General features: G+C 44.1%; 1 protein-coding gene across 1 annotated transcript in view; it reads left to right on the top strand.

The window, feature by feature from the left end:
- LOC108796775 (spectrin beta chain, erythrocytic-like) overlaps positions 1–24377 on the top strand; it is a 147248-nt gene that overhangs the window by 88950 nt on the left and 33921 nt on the right. Inside the window, exons 22-28 of the mRNA XM_018568296.1 lie at positions 3161–3439; positions 6084–6217; positions 12416–12620; positions 13527–13901; positions 14633–14877; positions 17470–17608; positions 23509–23593. Coding sequence (XP_018423798.1) covers positions 3161–3439; positions 6084–6217; positions 12416–12620; positions 13527–13901; positions 14633–14877; positions 17470–17608; positions 23509–23593 — 1462 coding nt within the window. The remainder of the gene's footprint in view (positions 1–3160; positions 3440–6083; positions 6218–12415; positions 12621–13526; positions 13902–14632; positions 14878–17469; positions 17609–23508; positions 23594–24377) is intronic.

Below are 24377 nucleotides of genomic sequence, written 5' to 3'. Positions count from 1 at the left end.
CGGATACAGGGAAGCAAGCCAACACAGGAATCCAGGACAGTACTAAAGCACATGGGGACCACTGCACAGGAGAGATAGAGAATGCAGGGATCCAGAAAGGGACACAAGAGATCACAGGGGGTCCGGCGCAAGGGATAGGAATTGTTGCTCAAACAAAAAGCAACAAGTGAGAGTGCTAAGTAGAGGAGGAGTTGTGCAGATTGGTTGCAGCCCTTTGGAATCCTATAGGCTGACAGCCAAGCACCAGGGACCCACATGAAAATCTGGCATGGATTGCCGGACATTGTGACAGTACCTGGAATAATCATCAATGAAAGTCAGTAGATATCTGTTCCCTCCTGATGTGGGAGTTTTCACTGGTACGCACTAGGGAGTACCAGTGCAGATACGTGGCATTTTCATGAGAACTACCAGGGTTGCAGCGGTTGCAGCTGGGACCTGGCTCTGGCACTCCACCACTGTCCTGAAATCATTAGTCTGTATTGTTTTAGAAAAACTGTCACATGACAATAAACAAAAATGTATCAGTACTCGTACTTGTAAGTACTCAGCAAGTACCAGTACTCGTACTCGAAAAACTGGTATCTGTGCATCCCTTTATTTATATTTATAAAAATAAAATCGTACATTAAAACAGAGATGTACAATTCCTAGGAGCTCCGTGTGCCCCTTACAAATGACAGCTCCCTCCTAATTTTTGAATTTTTCTCTAGTCTAGTCTTGGAGCTAAAAAGTATCGGTACATGTACTCGTACTTGTACCGAGTACTGTACTTGGTATCTGTGCAACCCTAGTACGCACACATCACTGTGTATGAGCTCCAAGGGGTGGGTGGTCTTTCTTTGAGTGGCCTGTGGAAATGGGGTACATGTGGCCTTTGCTTCCATACAGCATTTGCATGTGATAAGCATTTGGTAGGGCAGTATGGTTATATCTTCTGATAAGCCTCTCTTTATGGTCTTTTATGGTTTCTGGGTTTTGGTGCCCTAGTCGTCTGCCATAGATGGATACATTTTTTTGTGTGGATTATGAGTGCCTGTTTTGACTTGTTCATCTGCAGTGATGAGCGTGTACAGGTGTTCATCCACTTTTCCTTTTGGAAGGATTTGCTTATTGTTTTGGATTGTACATTCATCACCATGAAATTGAACTGTGAGACCATTATTAGTAAGGGTTTTCACTGATCAAAGGCTTCCTTCTAGGTCTGGAACATAGTGTTTTTACGAGGATACTTTGCTTGTCCCCTGACGGTATGATGCAGTTCAACAATCCTTGACCATTACCTTCTGCAGTAATACTTTCCCATTTGCTAGGAAGACAGAAATCAATTTATGTGAAGAAGGTCTCATCACTGGTCATGTGACTCGTTGCACCTGAGTCAATACCAGAGGCGTAACTAGAAACCTCAGGGCCCCGATGCAAGAAGCCATGAAGGGTGACCAGTCTTTTTACAGCGAAAACATGCTTTGCTTTCTTTGTTTTGCTTTGCGTTCTCACGCACCTTAAGGGCTTTCTTGTTTTCTTCATTGTGCATATATTCTTTCCTTCTGTCATATTCGTTGATTAATTTTCCTTTGGCATTTTCTAGTGTTAGTTACTGCTCAGGTCTGGTTTCTAGAGCATTAATAAGAGCACTGTATGACTCTGCAAGGCTGCATAGCAGTAATTCTACCACGCAGTTGTTCTACAATTTCGAGCATCGCATTCACATGTTCACACATTTTCTGGTCTTTTTCTAGCCTCATCTTATATAGCTTGCTTAGCAGATATAGTTTACTGTTTAGGTTTGAATGCTCATGCAGTTTTTGTAATGCAGTCCACATACCTTTAGCTGTATTTGTTTTTCTTATGTGGAAAAGCTGGTCATTTTTCACTAGCAGACTTATAATTGCTTTTGCTTGCCTGTTCTTCATCCTCCGTCGGTCCATTAGTGCAGTGCTCCCCAACCTTTTTATTGCCGCGGACCTGTCAACGTTTGATCATTTTACCGCGGCCCGCTGAGGGGGGGGACGTTGATTGTTTATATTTTAGATTGGAATCACCTGTCCCGATAAATCCATATTTCAAGTAGGACTCATGGTATTGTCTGTTAAAAGTTACATGTTTCTTTGATGTTGAAGGCCCTTCTTCTGGCTCTTCACTGGGCCTTTTCTTTTTTTTTACCAAGGAAACTTTCTAACGACGTCTGTTTCGTACTAATTTTTGCTAATTTGTGGGTTAAATTTGAGCAAACACAATATACACGTACACCAAGCACTGTTAAACATGAGAAAGTACCGGTGAATAGAGAGAAGAGCGATACACACCTTCTCTTTACCAAAGCTACAACGCCACTGCCGCTTGCAGCCACTCGGCTCCAGACGTCACCTAAAACCGCCCCAATATCACGATATTTTGCGCATGTGCGGTATTGGTGCGGCTTTAGGTGACGTCTCTCAGCTCCCGGTTAACCTCTCGTTCTGGAAAGTCGGACAAACCCGAGAGAAATACACCACAGTAAATAAAATGGAAATAATTTAATGTTCCTTGGGCGGCCCGGTACCATTTGATCCACGGACCGGTACCGGTCCGCGGCCCGGGGGTTGGGGACCTTTGCATTAGTGGGTCTGTCTGTACTCAGTACTTGCCACAAGTCGTCTTTGCTTAGCAGCATTTCAAGCTTGAACTTCCATAGCTGGTAGTTGATATTGTTGAGCTTTGCAATTGCAAACTTCATATCTGAACTACTTGCCATCTTTCAGTAGCTTGGATGTGGCTCTTGTTGACGTGCAGTGTTCTGTTTAGTGCCTGGGCCCATAATCTACTGGTTATGTGTTTAGATAAAGCACTGAGATCTTGAGGAATGCTGAGTTCAGTGTTTATTACATTAGAATACAGCATGCAGAGAGAACTTCCAATGCATCATAGACAAACATGCACACAAAGATTAGCATAGACCAGCATTGCACCAGTGCCATCTACAGCTATAAAGACATAATATATGCTGTTGTATTTCCAACAACGGTGTGACTGTAAAATATATACCCATGCCAAAGGGCAATTGGGTGACACACATTATAAAATATTCAGTGAAAACTAGCTAGGATATGTTATTTAATTAAACTGAAAAGCAAGCTTAGGTGGCTTATGTGGTGTATTATTTAATTTAATTTTTCTTCAGAGTTTGCAGAAAGAAATTGCAGGTCATGAACCAAGAGTAGATGATGTTATCAAAAGGGCAGAGGCTATGGAAGGCGAGCCAGAAATGAACCCTCAGCCAATCAAAAAACAGCGCGAGTCACTACAGGAGAAATGGAATCACTTGAAGACCACAACACTGAACAGAGAAAAATCCCTTAACCAAGCAAATGATGCTCAGCAGTACTATGTGGACGCCAGTGAAGCAGAGTCTTGGATTGATGAACAACAGCTTTACATGATTGGGGATGAGAAGCAAAAGGTATTTTTTCACTATGTATAAGAAAAAGAAGTGTAAAAAGTAATCAAGTCATCATTCAGTATTTGAGATTCCAAAGTGGCCATAAAATAATACATGCACAGAAATAGCCAAAAAAATGCACTATTGTGCAAAGAAACTTAACAAAGTAAAGACAATATAAAAATAGTGTCTCCAACATTTTCTGGTCAAACAGCCAATGCAGCTCATTGCCTTGCAAAAGCATCTTGGCATTTTTGGAGCTGATTTTTTAACATTTTGGCAGACTTAACTGAGTTTGCCCTCTTCCAATGCTAAAAGCTCAACAATTACTGACTTTTTTATCTTCCACTGCTGTCATCTTCAATGCTTCTGCTGGATTAGAATTTTCTCTTTAACTATTGGGTAACCACTGGTTATGTAACTCCTGCATGTTCAGAAACATGGTATCTGTAAGTGCCTGTCAAAAATGTAGAGAAATACTTTGCTGTGCAATGTATATTTGTTTGATCTGGATGGGGAACAAAAGTAGCCACCCTGCAAAAGGAAGGAAAGTGTCGGCACCAATTCAGAGAAGATTTGAGGATCTTTAGCTGAGTGATGCACAAATAAGCTACATTTTTGTTTATAGTTAGGGTACTTGAATGCATTTTTAATATTTACCTCCTGAGTTTAGTGTCACTTTAAATTTAGTGTAAAGTTTAGTTTTTTCTATGTTGTGGGGCCACTCATTTACTTTCAGACTGAACATGTTACTCACTGCAAATAAAGGCAGCCTTGTGGAATGAACGAATATCTAGGCAGTCGATTTAGTCCCTGTTCACACCTAGGCGTTTTGACGCTCAAAGCTAAGCGCGGCAAAACTCTCAACACAAGAAATCCTATTCATTTCTATGGCCCCTGGTTACTCCTGAGAGTTTTGTCGCAAGATGTAACACGCTGAACGCTGGAAAAGGTAGGTGAGCTTTTTTCAGGCAGATTACAGCGCATTTGGCCGAATAGACTTCAATGGAAGCACATGAAAACACGCGACAGCAGCGGTTTGCAAATATCTGTGCACATATTTACACGATTGTGCGCACGTTGCCGCAGTGCATTTCAATCTGCTCTTTGTATATTTACGTCTAATGCGTGTAAAAATTTGCAAAACGCGCAAAACCGTGCCAAACACACTAGATGGTACACTAAACAAAACGTGTGCTAATATGCGTGAAAACGTTGATGTGTAGGTGTGAATGGAGACTAACAGAGGAACTTGTTCCAAAGTGATAACTTGCATTGTAAGATTACAAAGTGTGCAAGGCTCCATCTGTATGTCATATAGTATACAAAGTAAGGTATTTCAGGAGGCTTCAGTTTAAGTCTGCAGATGTTCATGCTCTTTGTTCCACACCCTAATAAGGCCTAATATTTAGATGAACAGGTCCTGGTGATGCCATTGTTTTTTAAATCAAATACTTAATTGTTGGAAATATGGTTCAGCACCTCACAATGTGTGCCTCTACTGTTTATGGGTAAACAATACAATTTAACATATTAGAGAGCAGAAAGTGAGTTAGAATAAATATGACATAGTAAGGGGCGACCTTATGCTTTTTGCCGCCTGAGGCAGGGAGTTGGGGGGATTTGGGTTGCTTGGGATGCACGTTATGGGAGGGTGGTGGAGGTGGTACACGTTACCTCTGACTGGCATCTCCTGCCCAGCTCACTGACGTTACTGGTTGCCAAGAGCTGGACGCGACGCTGGCCAGTATCCCAGGTTGCTAAGACCTCTTAGCAACCTGGGACACTCTGGCCGAAAAGGTGGTGGCAGGTGCACCTGCGCCTCCCCCCCACGTGACCCACATTGTTGCCACCTGAGGCAACCATTTCAGGCTGCCTCATTATAGGGATGGTCCTGTTGCCAAGTATTTAAGTCTGAAGAAGGATTAGATCAAATTAGATTAGCTTAATCACAACTGGATTCATGGAGGAGTCTAAATATTCACTCATTAAATAATATAGTTTTGCAGGCTTACCTAATATTAGGTTAAATATTCCCCCTTATTTAGCTTTACTTTACCTGAGTCTGACACTGCAGCTTAAGTAATGGCATCAGAGGATATCTAAGGTTGACTGTTTCTGCCCTATCAGCTACCTGACCTTCCACACGGCACACTCAGAAGCTTTTGTCAGGCAGTTGACAGGCACTGTCAGACTTCAGGTGGCATGTGCTCCCGATACAAGACCAAGTGTCAAACAATGTAAGTAAGTGAAAATGGGATGTAAATACAAATGGACTTTGCACTAAAAGACAGGTTTTACTTAAAAAATTAAATTAGGTCACCTCCCTATCTACATAGGAGATGTTAAAAGCACATCGGTGGGTATCAAAGATATAAAATATACTTACCTTAGAGTCAGCTTCTGACCATGGTGCCTAGACAGTGGTGACATCACCATTTTACTGCCAGGTTCCTGAGCATGCTGATCCCAAATCTTCTTGAGAGGTTTGTGATAATCAGTGTTCCAGGGATCTCCTCGGAAGGCTTGTGACACAGGCACACACTGTAAAAGATTCATTAGTATCATTTGGACCAAGGGCACACTTAATCTAATCCTTGGATTTCATGCGATTCTGATTCTTGTCAGGAAGTGAGTTTAAAATGGTATTTTTTTTCAGGAGGAGCCGGATGAAGAAAGTGTGGTGTTAATGTTGAAGAAGCACCTGATTTTGCAACAGGGCATTGAACAGTATGGAGAAAATATCAAAGATTTGGCAGAGCAATCTCAGAAGCTGCTGGCCTTGGATCATCCTGATGGGTATGGACAGAGAGATAACAGGCACCTCTTCTTCCTTTCATAAAATTGAATAGCTTATTAGCCAAGAATATACAGAATGAATGATCATCTCTTACTAGCTATTTAATGACCTGCAGAGTGATAATTTTGCTATGAATTTTGGACATATCTCCCATGACAACCTGTGGCTCAGAATGCAGGCAACCCAGGTGACTGTTACCTCTGCACTATGGAAATATTTGGTGATTTATATTTTGATACTCTCATGAGCAAGGTATTATTGCTTAAAAACTATGAGACTTTGCAGTACCAGTGTATTAAAGAACTATAATGTAACCATCCCTGGGGTAATTTTGATGAAAGGTAAATGCTGATAACTGGAACATATTCAATATAACTACCCGTATACAAAGGACCAGATTAAGAGCGTCACAGGCCTGGTGCTGAGGAATTCGGTGGGCCTTTTTACGGAAATTTTGACGGTCACCAGGGCCCTCTTCCTCCTGTCCGGGCTGTGATTTGTAGTCTCTCTACATACAGCATGGAGTCAGTGGTGGAGCGCAAGGGCCTGGCTGCTGCTGTGAGCCTGGTAGGTCTGCCACTGACTCCTAGTTGTATAGAGAGTACAAATCTCAGCAATACAATATACAGCAGTGCAGAATACCGCAAACTATAGAGGACTTCAAATCCCAGTAATTCATTGTACAGCAATGCAGAATACCCAGGGACGTAACTAGAAATCACAGGGCCCAATAGCAAAATTTTGTATGGAGCCCTGTGATTTCTAGTTACGCCCCTTGCAGAGCCTACCTGAGAGTTACCCTGCAGAGTCCACCATAGACTCTCTATGGTGGGCTCTGCAGGGCCTCAGGGGGGCTGGTCACACCCCTGCACACCTCTTACCTGTCATCCCCGATCAGCAGTCAGCTCCCTCCACCACTGGGCCCGCCTCCTCCTCCACGGTCCCCCGCAGGTCCCTGGCCTCCTCCGCTGGGCCCTGCCTCCTCCGCTGCCAACACCAAGTCCCGCCTCCTTCGATGCCGACGCCGGCCTCCTCCAACGCAGCTGCTGGCTGTCACTGACTCAGGTTGTCAGTGATCTGAACAGCCGTGCGTTTCTCCTCACAGCCGCCAGTGGCAGCCAGCAGCCTGCGATGCCATAACGACCCAGGGGACCTGCACCTCTCAGGGGGACCCCTTTCCTTGTCCAGGCCCCCCTGTGCCCCAGGCCTGATAGCGGCAGCCTGGGTCGCTATGTCAATAGTTCCGCCACTGAGAATACCACCAACTGTAGAGAACTACAAATCCCAGTAATACATTATACAGCAATGCACAATACCGCCAACTATAGAGGACTACAAATCCCATCAATACATTATAAAGCAATGCAGAATGGCACCGGCTATAGAGTACTTCAAATCTCAGCAAAACATTGTTAAGCACTGCAGAAAAATACCATCAGCTATAGAGTACTGCAAATCCCAGCAATACTTTATACAGCAATGCAGAATACTAAGAAGCTACATACTCTGTGTTGCTCCGGGTTCACGGCCTGATGTCTCAAGGGTCTCAAAAGTGCTGTGCGGTGTTTCAGGGGGTCAGTGCGGGCTCTCTGGTGGTCAGTGCGGGCTCTCTGTCAGTCAGTGGGGCTCTTAGGTGGTCACGACGGGCTATGGATGGTCAGTGTTGGCTCTGGGTGGTCAGTGTGGGCTCCAGGTGGTCAGTGCTGGGTCTAGGCGGTCAGTGCGGGCTCCGGGTGGTCAGTGCGGGCTCTAGGTGGGCAGTGCGGGCTCTAGGTGGTCAGTGCGGTGGTCAGTGCAGGCTCTTGGTGGTCAGTGCGAGCTTTGGGTGGTCAGTGCATGCGGTGGTCAGTGCAGGCTCTGGGTGGTCAGTGCATGCGGTGGTCAGTGCAGGCTCTGGGTGGTCAGTGCATGCGGTGGTCAGTGCGGGATCTGGGCATACATCCTCTGTATTGCTCCGGGTTCATGGCCTGATGTATCCAGGGTCTCAGGAGGGTTGTGCGGGGTTTCAGGGGGCTGTGCAGGCTCTCAGGAGGCTGTTCAGGCTCTAAGGTGGCCAGAGTGGGCACAAAGGGGGCCAGTTTGGGCACTAAGGGGGCCACTGTGGACTCCAGGTGGTCAAATTGGGCTGTTGGCAGTCAGTGTGGGCTCCGGGTGGTCAGTGCAGGCCCCGGGTGATCAGTGCAGGCTTTGGGCGATCAGTGCGGTGGTTAGTGCAGGCTCTGGGCGGTCAGGAGGGGCTCTGGGCAGTCAGTGCAGGCTTCAGGCGGTCAGTGTAGGCTCCAGGCAGTCAGTGTAGTGGTCAGTGTGGGCTCTGGGCCGTCAGTGTGGGCTCTGGGCCGTCAGTGTGGGCTCTGGGCTTTGGGCGATCAGTGTTGGCTCTGGGACATCAGTGGGGGCTCTGTGCAGTCAGTGGGGGCTCTGGGCAGTCAGTACAGTGGTCAGTGCGGGCTTTGGGCGATCAGTAGGGGCTCTGGGCGGTCAGTAGGGGCTCTGGGCGGTCAGTGTGGGCCCCGGGCAGTCAGAGCGGGCCTTGGGCAGTCAGTGCAGTGGTCAGTGCGGGCTTTGGGCAGTCAGTAGGGGCAGTGGCGGAGCTAAGGAACAAAGGGCCCTGGTGCAAGATTTTTTTTTGGGCCCCCCCCCAAAAAAAAACCCCCACAAACACAGCGTTCTCCTTCCGCAGGGCTCGGCCGGCTGTCACTTTCTCTCCTCCCCGCTGGGAGATGGAGCAGCGTCCAGCGGGGGAAAAAGTCTCCGTGTGGTCAGTGCGGGCTCCGTGTGGTCAGTGCGGTCTCTGGGCGGTCAGTGCGGGCTCCGTGTGGTCAGTGCGGGCTCCGTGTGGTCAGTGCGGGCTCCGTGTGGTCAGTGCGGGCTCCGTGTGGTCAGTGCGGGCTTCGGGCGGTCAGTGCGGGCTTCGGGCGGCCAGTGCGGGCTCTGTGCGGGCTCACCAGCATGAAGTGCTGTGGCTCTCCTTTCTGAGAGGCCCCAGTGAGTGGCCCTCTAATATGCCTGGATAGAGGGCCGCCGCTGCCTGATTGCGGCTGGTCACTGACCCGGATACCGAGGCGATCCAGGTCGGCCGGGCCTATTTTCAGGGGTGGGCCTGGAGCGGCAGCACCACCCACCCCTATGTTTATCCGGCCCTGCATGTACAAGACAATATGAGTGGATGACTAAAATTAAAACAATTGTTCCCAAATTAATCTATGACTGATGATTATACCTTCAATTTTTAAAGCTGAACTCCAGCCTTACTTGAAGTCATTTCAAGTTGTAGAGGCTCCTGTCCTGTACCAAAATTGCTTAATTTGATTTCACTGTACACTATGAGCTTCTCAAAGTGTGCATTATAAGCTGCAGCAATTCAGATAAAAGGTTGGACTTGATGGACTTATGTCTTTATTCAACCTCAAATACTATGTAACTATGTAAGATAAGGCCCACCTCATTTCTTGGGTGAAGAATGTCCAGTATCATCTAGCGCTTTCCTCTCCAGCCTGACTGTCCCTGGTCTGCCTCTTTCATGAATTGGATTTCAGTTATTTCAATCAATGAGGCTGAGTAATCATGTGGGTGTCACCTAGGGCAATCTGCATGCAAATACAGCCTTACTAGGGGCACCGCACTCCTCCAGACTGACATCCACCCATCAAGGCATTTTGATATTTGCAGAACTCTTCCCAAGAGCCAGCCCACTGCTTGCACCAGGGCTGAGGGTTCTTGGGAGGAGTTCTGAGGTAGGGTGATGCAATGCTTACAGGAAGCTAGGTTCAGCACCTTACTGTCTCCTCCCACCAGCCATGATATGCCTGCATTGCATAGAAAAGCATAGAGATACAGTAATAACATCACTGGGTTTAAAATAAGGTATATAGCAAAACGAGAATTCATGAAAAAAATAATTGCGTGTATTATTATAAATAAACAGTCATGTGCCGAGCTAAAATCAAGTAAGTTTGACACATCCTGTAAGGACTGTATTCTACTACATAACTTGGCGCCATCTGCAAACACAGAAATAGTACTTCCCTAACTCTGTGTCATTTATAGAAAGATTAAACAGTAGGGGCCCAACACTGAACCTTGGGGGACACCACTAACAACCTCAGACCATTCAGAGTATGAATCATTGATCACCACTCTCTGAATGCGGTCTTACAATTTTCGGCTGGTTTGTGGCATGCTCAGGAGACAAATGCCAAACGGGCCGGTGTGCGCATGCGCACACTGCCAGTTCAGCATTGCGATCATCGAAAGCCCGCCCCTCGATCTGCCTGTCCAAGATGGGCAGATCGTACGTTTTTTTAATTACTTTACAACCATCGCAAGACTAAGGTCTTGAAAAGCACATACAAATAATACGAACAGCGCTCTCGGATTGGGCCAAGGGAATAGGGTGCTGTAGCTCTACCTCGCCTGCAGCCCTAAGAGACAGGAGGAGTGCCTGCACTTGTGAAACAAAAAACAAACGTGAGGGCGCAAGGCTAGGGGGACTATGAAACTGATAGTAGCACAGTGGAGAAAGCAAGAGGAGATGGTTCACTTACTTTAAGTGGGTCTCGGGACCGGATGGATGTGACAGTGTGTCCGTGTCCCCGCTGAAGCAATGTGAAGTGCCAGTGATGTGAGGACTGACGTCAGGCTGGGCTGCAGCTGCGGGTGGAGGAACTCGGGCTGTGAGATGGACGTGTCTGGGCCAGTGTCCGTGCCGTGGTGATGATGCAGGATGGAGAATCGGCCGGGATGGTGGTAAGGTGAGGAAGGATCAGGTTGGTGAAGTAGTGGGTGGAAGCTCGGGAGCAACGCGTTTCGAGGATGTTACCTCTTTGTCAAGCTCATTAGGAATGGTGTAACGGCGGCGGGAAACCGCCGATTTAAATGTGACAGCTGGGCGGAGTTTGGAGGTGGTAGGCGGCGCCGTCGTGAGTGACAGCTGTTTGGTCTCGACGTAAGTCTGGGGATTCCGTGTGTGCCTTAGATGTGGGGATAATTGAAGGACTGTGACTAAGGCGTATAAGGGAAACGAAAACAATGGCTAGTTATATAATAAAAGTGTGGACAGTGAAACCCTGGGTGATTAATTAAGAGCGGCATGATACTCTTTAGTATGACGAACGATCTCTTGGGTCTAGCGGGGATGAGCAGGGCATGCAATAAAAAGAGTTAAAAGGTTCTGTGATGATATGCCGAGGCTGTGGCTCCAGGTATTGCGTACGGATATCTGCATGGATGTGTATACAAGAAGGGGCTATTATATGTTGATTCATAGCTTGGGGCTTATATTAAGGATATACTATATAGGGAGAAGTCTATTCAGTATTCATAGTGTAAAGGTGAAGATTATGGGGGTGAATTGGAGCCTAGATGGTAAAAAGTATAAAATGAATGAAACAATTTTTTAATAGATATAATTAAAATTTAAAAATTGTAGAATTTAAAAATATAAGAGTGTCGATAATGCCAATGGTGGGAATTAAAATCCATAGGGGGATGAGAAAGGAAACGGGGAGATGGGGCAAGAGCACTCAAGTGGTCCTGTTTCTGTGTAGGCATGCGGCTCGGACTAATAGTAGAAGCCTATGAGGGACCTGTGTTCGTGCTGATGGACACGAACATCTATAAGGGGGCGGAGCCAATTTGATCGAGTGTCCAGGGCCTTCGGTGGGCCTCAAAGAATTATGAAACGGTTAAAATTTCCAATTCCTCGTTTAACCCTGTTGGAGCGAGAGTGTTGAGTTTGTAGATCCAAAAAGTTTCTTGTCTACATAACTTTTGGAAACGCACGGCTGGGGAGAAGTGATCGGGGATGTGTTCGATAGCAAAAACACGTAAATCGAAGTGCACTAAGGTCTTGCGATGGATGTAAAGTGTATGGCCACCTTAAGAATTGATGCTGGTTTGAAGCCAAAGGGTAGTCACACCAAATATTGATTTGATTTAGATTTTTTTCTGTTCACTCACTTTGCATTGTGTTAACTGATACAAATATATATTTTTGAAAGTGTTCTTACTTTACAGCATTTTCTCACACCTGCCTAAAACCTTTATACAGTACTAATCCCTACTAATTTAGACAAAAACACAGAAAAAGTAACTGAACCTGAATCATGCAATTTGTAGATCACATCAGAATTAATTACCCTTTGTATGGCCATTATCACCCTGCCAAAGATGGGTTTTATATTGTCTTTTACTTACAGTGAACAGATAATCCGACACCAGGACAATCTAGAGAAGCAGTATACAGCCCTGAGGGACATGGCAGATGAACGAAGGAGGAATTTGGACAATACCTATCATATGTTTCAACTAAGGCGTGAAGTGGAGGACTTGGAGCAATGGATTGCAGAGAGAGACATTAAAGCCTCATCCCAGGAGATGGGTCAAGATTTAGACCACGTGACTGTAAGCACACTCTGAAATCGTTCTTATAGGTAATAGAGACTGGGGGGAATTGATCAAAACTGGAGCAGACAGAATCTGAAGCAGTTGCCCATAGTAACCAATCAGCTTCTCTCTTGAGTTTGTTGAGTTAAGCTTTGAAAATGAAAGATAAATGCTGATTGGTTGCCTTGGGCAACTGCTCCAGATTCTGTCTGCTCCAGATTCTGTCTGCTCCAGTTCTGATAAATTCCCCTCACTGAGTGTTCAAAACTATGAAGGGTGTCCCACCTAAACAAAAATTCCCTAACTCGGCTACTTTAAATTCCTCAGCTAAATAAGTTCCCATATACGTGCCCTAGATGGATGCTTACCCAGAGTTGATAGGTGTGGCCTACCAGGAGCCTAAAGCTGGCCATACACCTACAGATTATCTGCAGATTTTCTCTGGTCAGATGGAAAAAGTGCAACAGATTCCTCCATCCACGCTAAACTGTGTGGATGGAGGAATCTCCCACTGGGCCAAGCTTCAGTATCTTGCTAGTCAGCTCCGCTGGCAGTCAAAATACCTGAACAATCTGATTGGATGCAGGCATTGTTCAGGTATTTTGAGAGCCAGCAGTGCCGACTAGCAAGATACTAAAGCTTGGCCCAGTGGGAGATTCCTCAATCCACACAGTTTAGCATAGATGGAGGAATCTGTTTCCATCTGACTTTTTCCATCTGACCACAGAAAATCTGCATATAATCTATAGGTGTATGGCCAGCTTAATTTCTTCCACTGTGCTACACCTCGAGAGTATCTCAATCCTCTGGAGAATGTCTCATTATTTTCTATGGAAGTCAGCAGTGCATGGTGATAAATAAATTGGTTTATCTGTGTATATAGTAGTATCATCTTGATTTTTTTTTACATTAAATGTTTTGCAGGTGCTCCGAGATAAATTTCGTGATTTTGCCAAAGAGACAGGAATGACTGGCCAAGAGCGGATTGACAATGTGAATATCTTAATTGAAGAACTGATTGATGCTGGACATTCTGAGGCTGCAACCATTGCAGAATGGAAGGACAACCTGAATGAGAGCTGGGCAGACCTGCTGGAACTGATTGACACTCGTGTGCAGCTCTTGTCTGCCTCCTATGATCTCCACAAGTTCTTCTATGATGGCACAGAAATCCTGACCCTGATTGAGGAAAAGCACAAAGAACTACCAGAGGAGTTGGGTGGGGATGTACATACGGCACAGTCTCTGCACAGAGTACATACAGCCTTTGAGAGGGATTTCCATTTTATTGGGTCACAGGTATGTGCATATCTATAGATCAGTGGTTCTCACCTGTGTAACCTCAGGACCCACATTTGTCATTAAGTCGTGACCCAAGTCACACTCCAATGGAAAGCCCGGCATTGCGGTACCATAAGCAATGCATGTATGGATGGAGCTCCCTCACGGCCATAGCCCCATCTAATCCCACCTCAAGCTGACACTCTGCACCAGGAAGTATATTTTGAATGGTTGCTTGGCATGAGAACTTACAGTGTTGCGTTGAGGGAGGCAGAGCAGCCCCTCACCTTGTGTAGTGGAAGGCATGTGGTGACCCACTGAACACAGGGTCGCGACCCACTTTTGGGTCACGATCCACCAGTTGAGAACCAAGGCTATAGATCATTTACATCTTTTAGAAATCTTTTGAGTTTATGTCAACAAATTAAAGGTTTAGTCCATTACTGTGTGTTCTGTCATATCCTATTGCATTGTCTATGCCATATAAAATAATCCAGCATGAAGAATAGGATGCCCTCATAAGGTACACAGTGGGTGTGCAGACACAGGAATTTAAGATTAAAGATTTCACTAATACATTCCCTGAGTTACTGTCAGTTGGTATAACTCCAGCATCTGACAAACCTGACACATCAGTTGCAAGTGCATCAGTACACATGTATACCACTTGTAGTTATTGTTTGCTGAAAAATCACAGGCAAACTTTAAACCATATTTTACCATATATTATCTACTGTATATCCTTGCAGGTACAGGGATTTCAAGATACTGCAGCACGTCTGTACTCTGCCTATGCAGGAGATCAGGCAACAGATATACAGAAGAAAGAGAAAGAGGTGGTGGAAGCCTGGAAAGCTCTCCTGGATGCCAGTGATGGACGGCGTACAGAGTTGATAAGCGCAGCTGAGAAGTTCCGTTTCTTCAGCATGGTTCGTGATTTGATTTTGTGGATGGAAAGCATTATCAGACAGATTGAAACCCAGGAAAAGCCAAGGTAACTGTTCAAATGAACATATCTAGTTAGGACACCCTTATGACATGATCTTAATGTACACAAACAACTGTCAATTCTATATATGAAGACATTTTATACTTTGAACTATCAAAGAAAAGGTATTAAATAGTTAGGTTTTACAAGGGAACTTGATTATTTGTCAGTGACCCAATATTGGTAACTCTGTGGTAACCTGATTTCCTTCCTGTCTGCTTCCTCTAGCAAGGTATTGCAGATTAGGAAAAACATAGCTTGGATAAACACCTTTTTAAATATTTTCACTTCAGCTTTTGTTATTTTATTGGTTATGTGTTTAGATGAAGCTGTAACAGACTTACCTGGCCACGCCTTGGGATCAGACTCCAACCCCGCCTACACCTGCAGCATCATGCTGCTCCTCCTAAAGCCGCAGCTTTTCAAATGCTCAGTGTCTAGGCAATGTAATGGACGCTTAGCATTTCCCTGCACACAGCCTACCTCTCCATCTGTTCCATCCAGTCTGCAGTTCATCTGAGCACACCTTCTCATTCCCTGACTGCAAATGCACAGTAAACCCTCAGCACCAGGACTGCATGATCAGAGTTTGATCTTCAGCTCAATTAACCTGCCAGCAGAGGGAACCAATGTTACTCTGCCTCTCAGATTGCAACACAACCCAGCAATCCTTATCTTCCTGGACCCACTTCAGCTGATTCCTCCACTCTCATCTATGGAACATTTCCTCCAACTCCAGAGCAGCCAACCGCAAGTACTCCATCTATTAAATTGCTTATTGCTATTATTCCACTATATGCTGTTACATCTCTGGCGAGGGGTTACTAGTCGCTCTGTTCCCAGGGATATACTGTGTGCTATAAACCAAGAACTTATTCTCTATACCTATAGGCCCCTGACATCATACCTGTCATATCAGGATGTGGGTTAATTACAGGGCTCTATACCTGCATAGTACCATACAGGACCCACCATACCTGGCCGCACCATGGAGACGGCCATGGTCTCACACCAGAGATGTCACGCTTTTTATATAGGACAGGATGAAGTTAGGGGCACTCCTGTGGTTAAATTGTGTTGTGACAACGTACAATGCTTTGATTGTGTAACTACATACAGTTTGACAATGTTATGTGTTATGTACCTTTGTTTCTATTTTTTGAAAAAAAAAATTCTTGGAATAAAAACAGAATTTATAAAAAAAAAAAAAGAACTTATTCTCCTGTATGAAGCAATACAGACTGTTACTGGCTGAGTCTGAGTGCTAACCCTCTCATGTAAGGGGTATGATGCAATACCACTTGCTATAAACTAAAAGTACTGTTGCTTGATAATTCCACAACCCTGTATGAAGTAATACAGATTGTTTATACCTACCCAGGACTTGCATAATCTCATTACATACCCACATGCGTTTACATTGTGTACTTCTGAGATCCTCCTAATTAGCTGATTGCATATAGTTCCTTGAAGCTAAGAGATGCGCAGGAAGTAGTGCCTATCCACAGATGTGGTTCATACCAGGTTATAACTAAGTACCCTGCTAAATGCGTTACAAAAGCACTGAGATCTTGAGGAATGCTGAATTAAGTTTTACTTGCTTAGAAGAACATTACACATATGCATACACCATTGTGAAGAAAACATAAATTAAAAAAAAACTTCTTGTGTATCATAGATAAGTATGCACATAGAGACTAAAATTGCAATATACTGCCATCTACAGCTCAAAAGAAAAATTACAGTACATTAGTATACGCTGTAATAATTCCAACAATTCTTTTGTCCATTGACTCTGGCTTTTTCAACATCGACAATAAATGGAACTTAATTTGTTTAAAGCATAACAAAGCAAATGGGACAATTCAGAGAGTCAGGCAGTGAAGTGCAAACAGAATTCTTATAGGTTCTGACTGTGATCCTTCTTCTGCTTGCTGGTAGGGTCTTCTAGGTCCTATGTGTGAGGTATGATGGTTCATACATGCAATATTATACTATGATGTGCCATTCTTAGTGTTTCTATGTGATATTTTTTATAGAAGAAAATGAATACCTACATTTGATGGAATTCTCCCTAAAATGGAGAGATGTGAAGTGTAGTATGTGTTTGTGTGTGTGCATGTGCATTTGGGTATTTTGGTAATAGCTTTTAAACGGGAATTTTGAGTGAAGCATTCTGTAAGTGTTGACTTGGATGTGCTTATATCCATAGGCAGGTCCAGGTGTATTATGCTATACTACCCAGATATACATTTTCCACACTCACACCTCTGAAAGAGGAATTATGACTGGTTACTATGGGTAGTTTATTATTATTATTATTATATAGGATTTATATAGCACCAACAGTTTGCACAGGTGGGAAAGTTTAAACTTGCATCTTCTGCATCTATCACTTAAGAAATTGTTAGTTGTTATGAAATAAACCTGAATTTCTGGAAGGAAAGAGAGGATCCAGATACTTAATATTACACTCACAGCTTTATTATGATTTGATACTTTGTTTCACTTGACATGCTGGTGTTTACTCACTAATGTTACATTGATCACACATTTTCAGGAAATAATACTTTTTGATGTAACGTTGATGTTTTACAGAGATGTGTCATCTGTAGAATTTCTGATAAAATATCACCAGGATCTGAGGGCTGAAATAGAAGCCAGGAACAAAAGTTATTCCAGCTGTGTAGAACTTGGAGAATCATTACTGGCTCAGAATCACCCAGTTTCAGAAGAGGTAAGTACAGGGATGGTAGTGAAAAGGTATAATAAGTCAGGCTGGTCACCAATATTGTCCTTGAAATGTATGTAGTATTGTTTAGTAGAGCAGGATGCTAGAATCAGTGCCAGACTGGCAAATGTCTTTAGCTGGTCATATTCATTAAAATTTGATTGCATAATTTGCTTTAGATCTTAACAATAATATGTTGTTGATTCATTATAAACTGAATGACTTGTTTATGTAGAGCTTTATGTTTTAGTTTTGGTAAATTTAAAGGAAATTGTACAATTTGCAGCATGTATTCTGACTCTGATTGTTGTGCTAGTGACTTATCCCTTGTTGAGACCTCTATGCCTGGCCTGCATAAGCAGATTTCAATCACTGAGGACATTCATTGTCACATAGCTGAACTCACCAATACCGTTTCATCCACAAAGGTTGCTTTATTCTGTACATCAGACAACAGGATACAGCAGATGGATGGTTTTCACTATTATGTGGTCAAAAGATGATGCCTTTCCTAGCGTACTGTGCAGAATACACGTGTCCCTGTTACATGTGGCCTGTTAGCTGTGGCCATGACACAGGAAGTACTGACCCAGGAAGAAGGGTGGGGCATATACAAAGGGGAAATGTGTCATCGATCTCAGCAAAAGGAACATGAAAAACAAGTGCATTACCACAAAGGGTCACTAGATGGCAGCATATAACTTACTATATAAAACGTCCATAGAAAATGGTATAGAGAAACAATCTATATATATTCTCATCTACTAACAATGCTAATAACTAGGGATGCACCGATACCACTTTTTTAAGGCCGAGTACGAGTACCGATACTTTTTTTCAAGTACTCGCCGATACCAATTACCGATACTTTTTCTTAAAGGGACAGGTCACATTTTTTCTAAAGCAATACAAAATCATGATTTTAGGTCAGTTTCTTAATATTATGAAGAACATGAACACTCTGTAGTGTGGCACAGCTATATCCAGTTCTGCATACCGGGCTTTATATTATAAGAATTTTATAATATAAAACCCTGATTCGGGTCCCTGAAGATGGCGGACGCGGCACAGGTACATGTTTTATGTATCGGAGTATTTGCACGAGTACGAGTACTCATGCAAATACTCGGTATCGCCGCCGATACCGATGCTTGTATCGGTATCGGTGCATCCCTACTTATAACATATTCTGTGCCCCATTGGGGCTGTACACTCCCCGTCTGGCATTGATCCCGCCATGATTTGATAGAGGGTTGGAGGTAGGAGGCTGCTGTGGATTGTCTGAAGGTGGGCTAGGATGCATAGCTGTAACGTGTCTGTCGCTACTGCATTCTGTGCACTTGATGACAACTTTACAGTCTTTAGCAAAATGACTATAAGAAGCACAGCACCTGTAACATACTACAAGTTTCTGGAGAATCTCTCAGCGCTCTTGAAAAGTCTTTGCCCTCAGCTCACGACATTTCTTAAGAGGGTGAGGCTTCTTGTGAATAGGGCACTGACAATTAGGATCTTTATCTCTATCATCCGAATCACTCTGGTATGCAGGTGAGTATACGGGTGGTGAGATGTCTGCCTTTTTAACAGATATTGCTCTATGAAAGTCTGTGTTTAGCTGCTGTGTTTATCATACCTTGATGATGATGATGATGATGAAGCAGGCAAGTTGGGTTCACTGAAGCTGAAGCTGGGATCGTTTCTCATCTAGGCTTGATCACTGATGAACCTGCAAAAACGGAGGAAAAGATACGTTATAGTCTCTTTTGTACCTTGAGCACTTTTGCGCCCATCTCTCTTGCAGGCCATATGGCAGTTTAGACACCACTGGATTGACACCATGAGCAGTGTCCAGGAAACTTAGTCCAGGTAGACGTGGGTCTGTCTTTGCCAATGTCACACCCGCTGGGGTTCCTATAACCTGAAGTGGATCACAACTGCGGAACCAAGGTTTCTCGGTTGGGTATCTAAACGGCAATCAGTCACGAACCCCAGGCGTCACTCTCAATCAGTGGCGGAGAGTTTGGGGTTCTTGCATCATGAGCCGTAATAGCAAAAACAAAATAAGAAACTAATGAGATGGAGTTATTAGTTCATAACCCCACCTGGATTTATAAGGTCCTTCTTTTGGCAGTTTGATTAAGCCTCCATATATATTAGGAGGTTTTTTGGAACCAGAAGTAGCTCAATTAATACCCTTAGTGTTGGTAGTCCTTATATGACCGGTATAGACTTCACACTACTCAGGTTTAGGCAGTCCTTATATAGAGGCTATTGATATCACAATACTATAGGTTCAGACAGTCCATATATAAGTGCATACAGATCTCTCAATACTATAGGTTTAGGCAGTCCATATATGAGTGCATACAGATCTCACACTACTATAGGTTTAGGCAGTCCAGATATAAGTGGAGACAGATATCACAATACAATAGGTTATTGCAGCCACATGTTCCATGTAGTAAGCCCAGAGGACTCCCGGGTACTTGCGCTTTAGGTGCTGGGGTCAGCAAGGTCTCGGATCACATTTAGAGGTGTAGGGTAGTCCTCCCTGTGGTCCTGGTGAGCAGTCTGCCTGTTATGCGAGGTTCCTGGTTCTTTGGGGCATGAGAAACCCAATAGTGAACACCCTGCAGCGTTTAGATCAAGTTTAAATAGGCCGCGGCCGTGACGTCGCGCGGCCGCGGCGCACTTCCGCGTTCCAGCGTGGGACGCATAGTACCTCCCCTATTGGGGGAGGAACGCTCCGGCGGTTTCAGCGTCTGATGCGTTCCACTCTGGAACTCAGACTGGACGCGGCACGGAGCGGAGGGACGTTACAGCCAACTCTAGCTCCATGAGGAGGTCACTTAGATCTTGGAGCTTGCGATAGTCTTTGTTCCCTATTTTTGGGAAGTTTTGCAGTCTCTTGAATAGAGCGCTTTCTATGGCTTCTGAGCTACCATAGGCTTGCTCAAGTCTTGCCCATGCAGCAACAAGACCTGCATCTGGGTGGTCAACATGTACTGTTCTCAGTCTTTTAACACGATCTGCAGATTCTGGCCCCAGCCACTTTATGAGCAAATCAAGTTCCTCCTTGGTAGTAAGGTTGAGATCAGCAATAGCAGCCTTGAAGGTTGATCTCCGGGCCCTGTAGCTCTCGGGACAGTCATCATACCTTGGGAGGCTAGTGTTAATGAGCTCACGGCGTACCATATATCTGGCAAAGTCAGCCATGTCTGATCTCTCACTCTTTGGTGCCAAAGTAACTTGTGGAACCCCTTGGGTGTGAAAGTTCTCTGGTAAAGAAGGGTGAGGTTTACCAGGATAAAATGATGTTGCACGAGCGTTTAACTTTGGTGCAGTCTCTAAGGCTTCAGCTGGCCGTGGCTTGAGCTGCGGCTCGTCACTGGAAGTCACCTTGTTGTCAGCAGGAGGTGATGCGATTTGCTGCGTAGATGCACGTGTGTTGTGGATTTGAAGAGGCTCACGCATTTGAAGCTGAGAGGTCTCTGTGTTGAGAGCCAGAACAGTGTTGTTAGTAAGAGGTACAGGAGATGACTCTGTATCGTTGCAAACATTATGCCTTAGCACATATTCACTGGTGTGTTCAATTGGATCTTCCAGTTCTGCTGGAATAAGGCAGTCTGAATTAGTACTTTGTCCCATTGCTTGTTCAAGGACTTTCAGCCTTGCTAGGGAAGCTGCTTCTTCCTTTTCCATTTGCAGAATTTTTAATTGGGAATCTGCCTCTGCTTGTTGAGCAGCCATTTGTGCTTGAAGAGCCTTGCCCTGGGCTTCCATCTCTGCATGGCGAGCTTTGCTCTGGGCTTCCATCTCTGCATGTTGAGCTACCATCTCTGCATGGCGAGCTGCCCTCTGTACTTCTACCTCTGCTTCCTTTCTGGTAAAGGAGCTTTGCACCTTTTTTGATTCCGCATCAGCACGGGCCTCCATTACCTTGTCGCTTAATGTTGAACTTCTGGAGCGAGAGGATCTAGAAGAAGATGCAGTGTGCTTGGTTGATGTGGATCTGTGAGATCTGGTCTCCTGCAGTTGAGCAATGCGGAGTTCTGCATTATACTGAGCATTTTGCACTAAGAGATCCCTTTGTTGGTTCAGTGCATCCGCCCTGGTCAGTTCTGCTGAAGAGTCCTCTATATTACAGTCCTGCAAGAAAGCTGAATATTTTGCAAACAGCCGCTGATAGCTTTCATACGCTGCAGACAGGTGATCTATAGAGTCTCTTAATTCAGCTGGTTGATCATTAAAGTGTGACAAAACTGACATGCATTGTGAAGTTCTGTCCCATAGGTCTGACAGATTGCTGGAGAACTCATCTCTAGTGGCTTCATAGTTTTCTCTGATCTTCTGTGTCGGTTTTATTGTGCGTCCGGGTCTTACACTCTGTTCGGCAATGTCTGCAGAATCTGCTCCCCGTACGTCTGCGGGTTCAGAGGCATGATATATCTGTGTTGGTTCGGCCATAAAAGAGTGTTCAGAGCCTTGTCTAGACATTTTTCACGTTTTTTTGCAAAAAATGGTACTGTCTCTTTAAGAAGACGAACAGCAGGTTAGACAGGTGGGGTAACACAGTTCAATGTAGAGAAACAGTTTTCAACATTCACATGAAGTGCAGTAAGCTTGTGTGACCATGTGGCTGTATAAATTCTATACATCTTTTGACTATTCTGACTCCGATTGTTGTGCTAGTGACTTATCCCTTGTTAAGACCTCTATGCCTGGCCTGTATAAGCAGATTCAATCACTGAGGACATTCATTGTCAGATAGCTGAACTCACCAATACCGTTTCATCCACAAAGGTTGCTTTATTCTGTACATCAGACAACAGGATACAGCAGATGGATGGTTTTCACTATTATGTGGTCAAATGATGATGCCTTTCCTAGCATACTGTGCAGAATGCACGTGTCCCTGTTACATGTGGCCTGTTAGCTGTGGCCATGACACAGGAAGTACTGACCCAGGAAGAAGGGTGGGGCATATACAAAGGGGAAATGTGTCATCGATCTCAGCAAAAGGAACATGAAAAACAAGTGCATTACCACAAAGGGTCACTAGATGGCAGCATATAACTTACTATATAAAACGTCCATAGAAAATGGTATAGAGAAACAATCTATATAAATTCTCATCTACTAACAATGCTAATAACATATTCTGTGCCCCATTGGGGCGGCACAGCATGTATGGCCATTTTAAGAGTAATGGGCACTGTGAGAAATACCTGCCCATCTGTCCTTATAACAGAGCAGGGAAAGGTTTACTCTGCTCAAGCAGAGTAAACCTTTCTGGGAGAAAGTGTTTCTCTCCCGGAGACTCCCGGAGCGTCCGGGAGAGTTGGGATGCCTGAAATTTGGTCATAGTACTCCTCCTGCGGATTTCAGTTATTCACTCCAATGAACTGCTTTTACTGAACTTTTTCTACTGGCACTAAATGTTTTCCCCACATAATATGTCTAAAGTAGATACATTTAAGGTAAAGAAAGGTAAAAGGAAAATTAAATTTGGGTTTTTTTTGCTTGCCTCTTGGCAAAAAAGGATATTACAGTAGTGAGTATATTTGTCACTGAGTCTTTTTTGCGGGAAGTCTCAATGGGTCTAGGCCAAGTAGGGCAGGACAATAAAGGGATCTTTTGAGGTGCACATTGATGACAACATAAACGGCAAAGTTTATCTAGTGGCAATGCCCCCAACCTTCTACTAACCACCCAGGGCCTGCTGTAGTATTGAAAATGCACAACACAATCCAACATACTTTGGGTCAAGGGAATACAGACTGCGCAAGAATATTCTTTTATAAAATGTTTATTGTGGGATCACAAATGTGTGAATATATGAATATTTATGGTCTTTTTAGAGTACGATGCACCTTTATCGTATTGCATTCCTCTTCTTTTTTTAGGTAAAAGAAAAACTTGAACAACTAGCAGAAAGAAGAGCTGAAATGTTGGATAGATGGGAAATGCGTTGGGACTGGTTAAAAGTGTGTAAGTAACTGTATATAGTGCCACCTTGTGGTCAGTTAGCGAGTGTGTTTAAGCATAAGCACCACATTGGCCTACATTATATAGAATGTACTAATGTGTTTATGAACGTTAATGGGGTTGCTTTGAATTAAAAAATTAAAGTCCTGTTAATATTTCTGGATTGATTCAAAAGAAAATGAGGAAAAACTTATAATTTTTCGGTTTGTGTATTATTTGTGATTAACCACTTGAAGACCAGGGTGTTACACCCCCTTCCTGGCCAGGACATTTTTCAATATTCAGCGCTGCGGCACTTTGACTGACATTTATTCAGTCATGCAACGCTGTACTGAAATTAATTTCATACTATTTTTTGGGGACAGATAGAGCTTTCTTTTGGTGGTATTTATTCACCACTGCGGTTTTTATTTTTTAATATATAACAAAAAAAGTACCCTAAATTTTGTTTAAAAAAAACCTGTTTCCCAATGAAATGTTATGAAACATTTATTATCACCCCAATTTTTTGGTAAAATATAAAAGACACGGTCACGTCGGGTAAATAGACACCAAACATGTCAAGCTTTAAAATTGCGCACACCCACAAAATTGCAAAAACGACCACACCCAAAATTGTCCATAGGCGACGCTTTAAAAGCTTTTACGGGTCATCAGTTTAATGTTTTCAGTAATAATGGCCCTAAAATTATTGATCTCCTTCCGATGTTGGCGGCGATATGTAACATGTGCGGAATCGTTGTTGGCGCACCCGACGAATGTTTGCGTGTGTATGGGGGAGGGGGGG

The sequence above is a fragment of the Nanorana parkeri genome, unplaced genomic scaffold (assembly GCF_000935625.1).
Source record: "Nanorana parkeri isolate BGI_ZX_2015 unplaced genomic scaffold, ASM93562v1 scaffold1168, whole genome shotgun sequence".
NCBI classification, from domain to species: domain Eukaryota; kingdom Metazoa; phylum Chordata; class Amphibia; order Anura; family Dicroglossidae; genus Nanorana; species Nanorana parkeri.
Note: the sequence above shows the minus strand (reverse complement) of the source record. Positions and strands in the feature narration are given on the sequence as shown.